General features: G+C 27.0%; 2 protein-coding genes across 3 annotated transcripts; one reads left to right on the top strand and one right to left on the bottom strand.

Moving 5' to 3' along the window:
* The first annotated feature begins 1,010 nt into the window (after positions 1–1,010).
* On the top strand, positions 1,011–4,275 carry LOC112602862 (U3 small nucleolar RNA-associated protein 15 homolog). Its single transcript, XM_025351203.1, has 9 exons — positions 1,011–1,250; positions 1,323–1,415; positions 1,481–1,665; positions 1,732–1,858; positions 1,934–2,114; positions 2,183–2,400; positions 2,657–2,952; positions 3,146–3,279; positions 4,065–4,275. Exons 1-9 carry the CDS (start codon positions 1,161–1,163, stop codon positions 4,265–4,267), a joined length of 1,527 nt encoding a protein of 508 aa, XP_025206988.1. The 5' UTR covers positions 1,011–1,160; the 3' UTR covers positions 4,268–4,275.
* Positions 4,276–7,705: 3,430 nt separating this feature from the next.
* Positions 7,706–9,966, bottom strand: LOC112602844 (general transcription factor IIH subunit 1). Of its 2 annotated transcripts, none has more exons than XM_025351168.1 (3): positions 9,662–9,966; positions 9,337–9,592; positions 7,706–9,138 (listed from the first exon to the last, which is right to left on the bottom strand). In XM_025351168.1, the coding sequence occupies exons 2-3, from the start codon at positions 9,582–9,584 to the stop codon at positions 7,725–7,727; spliced, it is 1,662 nt and encodes a 553-aa protein (XP_025206953.1). In that variant the 5' UTR covers positions 9,585–9,592; positions 9,662–9,966; the 3' UTR covers positions 7,706–7,724. The 2 variants fall into 2 exon arrangements, with proteins under 2 accessions (XP_025206953.1, XP_025206954.1); XM_025351169.1 differs by having other exon boundaries at positions 9,673–9,966.
* Between the last annotated feature and the right edge of the window lie 349 nt (positions 9,967–10,315).

Genomic DNA, 10,315 nt, shown 5'->3' with positions numbered 1-10,315 from the left:
TGATTCAATGAAATTTTTTACTAATGTTAATATTAGGCTTTGTGAATGCATTATGAAAGTATAAATTTAGCAATTGGAAGTATTTTTAAATTAGCATATTATGTAAGCATTAATTGAAAATTAAACCTAAATGTTTTACTTAAGATATCTAAGATAAATACAAAAACAACAATCATTAAGCTTACAAGTATGATGATTGGTAAGTAAATATACTGTAAGAATATTTAGATTAGTCAGATTCAATTATTCAGTTGATGATCCATTTAGATAGTTTTAAAATAAGTTTTATTTATTTTTTTTTTTTTGATTATAATAATATACTATGAAAATCTTTACAGTATAAGGCAGCAAAAATATTTAAAAACAGAAATTATTATAATATTCTAAAATTATTGATGTTCTTATCACAATATAATACCTTTTAGTTTTTTTGGTTTAAATTTTTAAATGATATTTTATTATTTTTGTATTAAATTAACGTGCTTTAAAAATGAGGGGGACATGTAAAATAGGCAAGTGTCTATGTTCGGAAGTCCCCGTATTTAAATATGGCTTACACTGATACAAGTGCTTATCATTCATACCGAGTGATAAGCACTTGTCTGATAAATGATAAGTACCCAAGATATGATAATCGAAAATAATTACCAACTATTGTTAATAAATTATAAGTATTTTTTTTAACCATGTGACCTACCTTATGTGGTGTTCTTCAAGGCATATTTTCGTTTTAAATGTTCGAGCTAGTATAGTGAGTGGCAACGGCGCTGGCCTCTAATTCCCTTTGAAAATGTATTTGAAAATTGTATATTGGCATTACGTTTTGTGCTTATCATATTATCTTTATCATTTTTCGGACAACTGAACCCAACCACAAACTAAGATAATATAACTATAGATATATCTTAGTCCGTGCACCCAACTCTGATAATATACCAATGAGACATATTTTGAGGTTAAGATTCATATTGACACAAATTAATTTGATTTTGATAATAAAAATATAAATTAAATTTTCAAAATAGTAAATAGTGAATACCATAGTAGACACTAGACAGTTATAGTGTACACTGTACATGATAAAATTGTTATTGGTTATTAATTATTTTATTATACTAGTGTTCTTATAGTATGAACAAATATATATTTTTTTAGAAATAATGACTTCTTTTAAAAAATCATTTGTTAAACCATTTGCTCGTCCCAGCGAGTTATATACCATCGAAGATTCTTATTGGAAAAAACTCACAGTAATAAATTACACTAAATTTTTAAACACGTTCTTATGTTTTAATTTTTTAATTTTTTTTTTTTTTTTATAGAGTCCGGTATTGGTCAAAGAATTTGGTCCCATAGATTATGTCAATTTTTCACGACGTGCACCATATCATTTTGCAATTTCATGTTCTGCTCGAGTCAGTATTTCTTTCAATAAATTATTTAAGCTTAAGTACATTTAAATATCATTATTTATTCTTAGGTTCAAGTTTATAATCCTGTGACTAAAGTTGTAACTAAAAATCTCAATAAATTTAAAGAAGCTGCTTATGGTGCTACATTTCGTGCAGATGGTCATTTATTATGTGCTGGTGGTGAGGAATCTGTTGTGAGATTATTTGAAGTTAACACAAAATCTATGTTGAGACAGTTTAGAGGGCATAAAGCGTTAGTTTATTTTACTATTTTATTATTTATATTTTTACATTATCAAGTTAATTTTAATTGGTTTAGTGCTGTTCACCGTACATATTTCACAAGAGACGGACATCATATTGCAAGCTTTTCAGATGACAAAACTGTTTCTTTATGGGATATAAGTAGCCAACAAATAAGTGGACATTATGAAGGATATCATAAGGTAATTGTTTCAATTATTTTTTTTCAATTTATAAATAAAGTTTTTTCATTACAATTTAATTGTTTTTTACTCTAGGACTATATTAGAGCAGGATGTGTTTCTCCAGTTTCTGAAAATATAGTTGTTTCCGGTGGTTATGACAAACAAATTAATATGTTTGATTCAAGAACTAAATCAGTTAGTATGTCAGTTGACCATGAGTCGCCTGTAGAAAGCTTAATATTTTTACCTTCAGGCAGTTTACTTATATCTGCTGGTAATGTACAAATGTTTATTTCCTAAAAGTCTTAAGTATTATAACCTTAACTATCAAATGTGTTTTAGGTGGTACCGAGGTCCGGATATGGGATGTTCTAGCTGGTAAATTGTTGGCTAAACTCACACAAAACCATAAGACTGTAACTGCATTATGCTTAGCTAAACAAGGTTCAGCCATCGTAACTGCCTCATTGGATAAGCATGTTAAGATTTACAATGTATCAACATTCCAATTATCACATGATATTACTTATCCAAGTGCAGTACTTAGTATTGATATAAGTGTTAGTATTTTACTTTATTAAATAGACTATAAATTTAATTTAATTTTTTTTCTTAACTAGATCCAAAGTTTAGTTCAAAAGTATTGTTTTTATGCAAATTAAATTTATCTAACTTAAATGATTTATATACATATTCAACCTCATTATTTTCATTTTTATAAATATTAAAACCGATATTTTTCTAGTATCCACGAAAATCAGTTTATGTACTTGATAATAAAACATATTATTAACTAGTTTACAAAATGTATTTTAGCGAGATGATAAAACAATTGTAGCTGGAACAGTAGATGGCATTGTGAACATAACTAAACGTGATACATCGATAAAACATAAAAATGAAAATAAAAAGCGCCAAGCTAGAGCAGCTGCAATTGTCCAATCTGATGGAATTGATATGACTGTCCCAATAATGCAACCTGATCAGATGAGCAAGTTTGATAGTGCTCTAAGGAAATTTAATTATAGCCAAGCATTAGATTTAGTCTTAGTTCATGCAGTCGCATTCAAGAAACCCCATATAACAGTTTATGTGTTTGATGAATTATGCAGGTATATATGTAATTTATTTCACTTACTATAATTATCAATTTATTTTATATTTAAAATGTATACTATTTGTTTATTAATATTGATTGATGTTTAAGTATATTATTTAAACAAGCAAAACATGTAGTTATTTAATTTAAAAAGCACTTCTAAAGTTTTCATTTTAAATTATACTATTCACTTTTTTAATGTTTAGGAGAAATGGTTTAGTACAAGCAATATCTGGTAGAAATTCGAAACAATTGGCATTTTTATTGAATTTTATTGTTCGGTACATTGGAGTTAGAAAGTTATCTAAAACATTGACACATGTGGCTTCAACAGTTATTGGTGAGTATATTATTTATGTTTTGTTAGTCGTGTATTTGATGTATATATTTTTAGTAAATACAAAGATAAGTGATAAACATACATTATTAATTTCATATCTTAAAGCATGAGTTGGCAACCTTTTTTAACCATGCTGGCCATTTTTTTTTTCAATTGTTCATCAAGGGCCATATTAAAAAAAAAAAATTACTTATTATGATATAATACTTATAATTGTATTGCTATTATAAAATAGTTAGATTAGATTTTATTTATAAAGGAAAAATAATTATATGAAAAATTTTATTGAACAAAAATTAACGTTTTTGAGGGCTTTGCGGCTTGCAAGTTGCCGACCCCTATCTTAAAGCATAATATTTTTCAAAGTATTAAAATACACAAAAATCTTTTGAATTTGGACAAATATTTTTTAAGTTATAATTACTTAAGTATAGGTTAACAAAGTGTAACTCAGCCTACAGGAATACCCTCCAAAATGTTAATCTACTACTTTGTTTACTTTAATTTTAAATACTTATAACTCAAAGTAATAAATGTATTCTATTTACTCAAGAAAATATTTATAGAAAAAGAGTTGTACGAACAAGACTTAATTCCTAGACCCTATTATATGTATTTGCATATTATTACATAATTAATATTATAATTTTAAGTCTAATACACATTTGTTAAAATATTTTGAATTATTTTTCTACTCATAATGTTTTTACTAGATTAAACATATATATAATTTGAAACTCTTACATATTAATTTAATTTTAATACAAAAATATTATATTTTACAGATTGTTATTGGGATTTGTTTGACACTTGCTCTCTTGAAGTTCGTGCACTTCTCACTAAACTACATACAGTTGTTGAAAATGAAATATTATTGACTAAAAGATTGTTAGCTATTGATGGGTTAGTTAAAATGTTACTTATTAGCTCTGAAGTATTACCTGATGCTACTCAGACTGAAAAAATTGATAATAAAAATGTTGATTAAACAACCAAGAGTGATGTTTTTATTTATATTTTAATTTTTAATTTATGAACATTCCGTGACATTAAATTTAGTATTTTTATGTTAAAGAAACCAATAAATTAAATAAGTATAGTAAATTTTTCATAAAACTAAACTGGGCCCATCATACTCATAACATCAAAATTAAACTAAACTCTCATCTTCGTTCCCTTAAATTTTTCTTTAACGCAAAATCAAAACTTACATTTCACACTAAACTAAACTTATACAAAACTCTCCTTAAACCCATTTGGATGTACGGCATCCAAATATGGGGCTCTGCTAAAAAGTCACATATAAACAAAATTCAAATAACTTAAAATAAATGTTTTCGTTTGATAACAAAGGCTGCTTTCCATGTATCCAACTAAACCTTACACTCTGACCTAAAATGAATATCTTGTTAGAAACCGCTACCAAGTCCTACTCTCGTTATCAAAACTCTTCGACCATCCCAACATCCTAGCAAAAAATCTAACTAATCCAATGCCTGGGAACCCTCTCAAAAGATTGAAAAGAAAGTGGTACTGCAACCTACTTCTATAATTTAACCTGACGACTCTGACCTGGAGTGTCGCCAGTGAGCGGCTTCTTCATGTTTTCTGGCTGTAACCTTAATTTTTGTTAACACTTAAGCTTATTATACATAATTTATATAGATTGTTTAACTCAAATAAAAAACAAAAAGTAAATAAATATATAACTGAATTTAATGGTGGAAATTATGATTTTTCTATTTTACATAATATACAGGGTATTTCATGGTGAATTGATAATTGCAATAATTTTTGTTCTATTGAACATTTTCAACTTATTTTTTTTTTTAATTATTATTAATAATTGTCATCTGGGCTACATTTAGATGAATTTTTCGATTTTCTTTTTTTTAAATTTTGTATGTAAAATTAAGAAATTTTTTATTTTTTATAATTAAAAAAATCAAAATACCTATTTTATTGATATAATTTTTAAAACTTATTCTCAAAAAAAAAAATGAAAAAATGTTTAGCCGTTTATTTTCCAAGATTTTTTGATGTTTACACAATTTTGTATCGATAAGTTGAACATGTTCAGTTATTGCAATTTTATCATGAAACACTGTATATTTATTATTTTAAATTAACTTAGTTTTTTTTGAGATCTTATTCTGCAAACTACATTATACCATTTAGTTTTAAAAGAAATTGTTTAAAAACCTTATCTAACTTTCCCTCAAATTATTTGATTTAATTTATAATTTTAAACACTGAATGTATGTAGAATGATAAATCCTTAGTACCTAAAATAATAGTTTTTATTCTTGCTAAAAAAATTAAAAACAAAATGTCGCTTAAGAACTTATAAAACACCTATGATAGTGAATTTATCTATTTTAATGAATTAAATTAATCATAATAGTGTTTAATTACCTATAAAATGACACTGGTCACAAACTTGTCTCATTTTGTGTTGAATTAACATCATGTTTCCGTGACCATCTGAGATCAAAAACACCCTTAAAAATAATATACTCAGAACCAGTTGATATACCGTTTGATGGTCACTTTTCTTAAACAGATTTTGTGTGTGCCCGATTAGAGTCACGTTCTGCTGAAACCTCATTGTGTGAAAGCAAGGTAGCTTCTTGTTAATTGTCTTTTTTTCTGTCTCTGTTTTTTTCCTCGTCTTACTCCTTGTGACTCAGTTTGTTTTCTATAATATCATGATGTAGAAGAATTATGTGCCACAGTGAGAAACGGCTAAGATTGTTGCCTGTTGATGTCTATAACGGTCGTCCTTATGAAACAGGTCTGCGATGATGTAATCAATAATATTGATCCAAAAACAAAATAACTAACATAAGTATTTGGTTTGAAAATTGTTTTCAATAATTGGTATTTTCCTATAACTAAAATGTTTTCTAATTTTGTATCACAATTATTCGTAATTTATACTTCTGATGATAAGCCTACATATTCTTTTACTATACTCAATGCTTTCACCACAATACAAGATTCTCATAATAGACTGAAACTCATCAACTGCCAGTTCCAAACTCCAATACTACTTACTCAAAGTTATTGGGAAAATGATTCTCTAATTGGAAGATTAAAGTTATCTTAGACAAAATAAGGCACCTCACATGTACTCTCCATCCCAATAATTTCTCTTAAACAGTTCAACTTAGGTTTAATTTTTGACAAACGATTAATTTGGAAAAATCATATTACTGAAAAACGCAAAAAATTAAACTCCAGACTTGATATAAAATTTGTAATTTACATTTACAAAGCTTTTATCCGTCTATTATAGTATTAAGGCATTCAAATATGGGGATGTGCTACTCCAAACAGCACTTAAAAAATCAAAACTGCTTATCAAAAACTTCATGGTAAATTAAGTTTTTTACCAACCCAAATGTAAAACACCTCTCTTCAAACTATATCCTTAACTACCCACCAAAAAGCTAAAAAGAAAATAGCATAGTTGCGTAGAAACCTTTTCTAATCTAAACTGTTCCACTCTTTTGCTTATTAATCAAAGTAGAGCTCCACTGGATGTAATCTTACATCATGTTTATCTTTCTTTTTTTTACCATTCTCACTAGTTGTGCATAATTATATAGTTCTTTTTAATAAAATAAATACATTTACCAAGTTTAGATATTTTGCTCAATAATATATTTTAATAAAAATCCACTGCATAGAAAATAATAACTAAAATTAGTAGGTAATAATTATTAGCCAGTATTCACTTATTATTAATGAGTTTGTACATATTATCAACATTATATTCATTTTCAATACCTAAATATATAATTCAGGAATAGTAGGATAGCGAATAATATCTATGGTTAACTAGGAATCAAAACAAAATAAATATTTTATTGTTATTTAAAAAAGTATCAACAAAAATAATAATGCATGTATTTTGCATAAATGAAAAACAACTTTTCATTGAAGTATTTTGGTTAAAAATAAATACATTTTAATAATAACTGAATTTTTACTTAGACAATAGATATTGAACAATAAATATTTATTATCAGTACATTTCTTAAGAATATAATTAAATTACTGTCAATTATGTTTAAAGTACACACATTATTTGTAATATGTATTGTAAATTATTATTTTGTATTCATTCAAATTAATAAAAACAAGTTATTATTTATTAAAATTAGCCTTGTTTTCTATCCCTTCACCCCTAAATACTCCATAGGGTATCAAGTACAAAATATTTATATCAAAGGTATTTGACTTAAATCTAGAAAAATAAATTCTTAATAACTATTGATCGTACATTTTCCTTTAATACAATGGCATCATAGATTTTTTTATCAATTCATATTTTAAAACATTTTACCAAAAATATTTGATGTTTCATTATTTCAAAATGTTCTAATAATGTCTCATTGCACATTTAATATATAATACAAAAATATATGATGAACTGCTCGTCAAAGAATATTAGGTATTTTTCTTCTAGAATGCCAAACAGAAAATTTATTGTAGGCAGTATGTAACATTAAATTTAAATGATTAGTAAGTTGATTCAATTGACCATGATTAATAATTATTTGGTCTTCAAAAGGCTTGATTTTAGCGTTTTGAAATTTTTGCAAGGAATCATGTGTTTTTATCAACTTTTCTTCTAATGCGGGTGTTGTGACAGGAAAACATGACCAAAAATGTCTTAATAGTTCTCCTAAAGAAACATACAACTGTCGCAAATCTTTTTCAACTGTAACAGGTACTAACTGCGCTAATGAAGCAGATTCATCACTGATTCCTTTCATTAAACTTCCTCCTGGTGTAAGTAAACCAAGAGTATTAACAGCTGCACTAGGTTCAATAACTTGATTAGAAGTTGACTTGCTCCATTCATAAACATCATAAATAATACTCTTCTGTATTTCCCTTGCTTTAGAAAGTTTGGATGCAGTATTATCATGTTTATGTTCTCTTGTTAAACAATTTACATAACTTTCTACTCTAGATAATTTCAATTTCTTTTGATTAATATCCAAAGTTTCTGTTTCTGGATTTAGATCTTCAAAATCATTTTTTTCTTGAATTCTTAATCTCTTTAATGTAATATCTTGTATGCCATTTGTAAGAGATGAATTAGATGGTACTTTTAAATCATTTCCATTAGGTATAGAATTTAAATTAGATTTTTCACATGTTTTAAGAACCATCATTGAATGTTGATTAAACCGTTTAATAATATTTTCATGCACAATATTTGCCATTGAAGATTTTTCTTCAGATATAGAATTTATATTATCATCAGATCCATCATCTTCGATTGATCCAACATAACAATCTGTATTCTTTTTAGACAAATCTTTAATTTCATTTTTAAATAAATTATCGTCCAGTTTGGCACAGTCATTAAATAAATCTTTTGTACTTCCTGTAGTAATACGATCTTTATGAAAATAATGTGATTCTAGGAACTTTTGCCAAAATTCTGATTCTGTTAATTGATGTGGTACATACTCTATATGCTTTTGTCGAACTGCTGGATATGTTTTAAAGATACATTGTATGGTATCATTAGATAAATTGAATTTTTTTGTACCATCACTTTTGACTGTAACATTGGTAAGAAAATTATTAGGTACACCGGTTTTTTGAGTAATTACTTTGGATTGAGTAGCTAAATGGTAAGGGACATGTTGTGACCAAAATTCTTCAGATGTTATAACATGAGTAATGACTAGGTCTTGATATAATTGAAAGAGCATGCGATTTTCACCGAGAATACGGCTTTTTTCACCAAATTCTTTGTTTGCCTGTTTTTGATATTTTGGCAGTAATTGTTGTATTAAGTCTTTAACTCGATTTCTATCACGCATTGCTTCACTCCTAATAACCAAAAGTCATCATTAAAATAACTATATATACACTTACCATAAAAAAAAATATAAAACTAAGATTGTGTTAAGTATATAAATATATTTAAGCTTAACTTTATTATTTTTTTTTTATTCAAACAAATATATTTTTGATGTTTTATTTTTTAAAAATTAGTAAATCAATAATCTTATTATTTTGAAATAGTACCTCTCTGAGTTGGTAAATTGAAATAGTGAAATTGTTTCATCATGAAAGACCAACTGTAATTGAACTTTGTTTTTGAACTCTGACGATATTTTTTGCATTTTAATATCTCTATAATGGTGGCTAATAGCAACAGTATCGCTAGAATTAAGAATAAATGCAACATGTTGACTCATAACATATAATGTCCCATCACCCTTCTTATGCCGTACTGGCCCCACTTGAAGGAGCACATCTTCTGACGATGTCATTATTATAGCTAATGGGGATCAAAAATTATTTAGTAATTACTAAATACATAAAATTCTAACAATATCATTCAACTAACTTGGAACATACAGTTGTACAGAAATATACTTGATATTCCGAAGAGCTGATGAGATTAAAATGTATTGAACATTATAAATTTAACATTTAATAGAAACAATTGATGTTTAAAATCATAAGTGTTTGTTTGTACAAAAAAATAAATAGAATGTGCCCGACTTGGGAAAGCGGATATTCTAAAAACCGCAAAGTACGAAACGTTGAAGTCAGTTTGAGTAATGATAAATTTAATTATTTTAAGAATTAAAAAAAAAGATTTAAATAAAATAACAAAATTCTATACTTCATTGGCAGTCTAGCTTTAAAAACCAACCTCTAAAAAAATTGAAAAAATAAAAACAAATCAAAAACAACCTAACGGCATCAGTGTTGCCGCATTAAGAAAATTATTGTATTGACGGCAATGGAGTTGGGTGGTTGATGTAGTGCGCATATGTACCTCGGTGAATAGATCATGCCCAATTACCATGGTTGTGACAGATAGAATATACACTGTAACCATATTATACCAACGGCATTGAATAACACCACACAACCGTAACCAATTGCCGGCCCATTCGATCGGATTCGTTTATCACTGGCGACCATGGTTACCCTATATAATAATACTACAACTCTATATGGATTACCCCACCGGTGGCGTCGTTGTCGCCGC

This window comes from Melanaphis sacchari, unplaced genomic scaffold, assembly GCF_002803265.2.
Source record: "Melanaphis sacchari strain LSU unplaced genomic scaffold, SCAv2.0 Contig91_pilon_pilon, whole genome shotgun sequence".
Lineage (NCBI taxonomy): Eukaryota > Metazoa > Arthropoda > Insecta > Hemiptera > Aphididae > Melanaphis > Melanaphis sacchari.
The sequence above is the reverse complement of the archived record's forward strand: the minus strand, read 5'-3'. Positions and strand labels throughout refer to the sequence as shown.

Coding starts and splice junctions, on each gene's coding strand:
- LOC112602862 (XM_025351203.1), top strand. CDS start 1,161: ATGACTTCTTTTAAAAAATCATTTGTTAAACCATTTGCTCGTCCCAGC. Junction 1,251..1,322: donor CTTATTGGAAAAAACTCACA/GTAATAAATTAC, acceptor TTTTTTTTATAG/AGTCCGGTATTGGTCAAAGA. Junction 1,416..1,480: donor CAATTTCATGTTCTGCTCGA/GTCAGTATTTCT, acceptor ATTTATTCTTAG/GTTCAAGTTTATAATCCTGT.
- LOC112602844 (XM_025351168.1), bottom strand. CDS start 9,584: ATGACATCGTCAGAAGATGTGCTCCTTCAAGTGGGGCCAGTACGGCAT. Junction 9,139..9,336: donor CAATTTACCAACTCAGAGAG/GTACTATTTCAA, acceptor TTTGGTTATTAG/GAGTGAAGCAATGCGTGATA.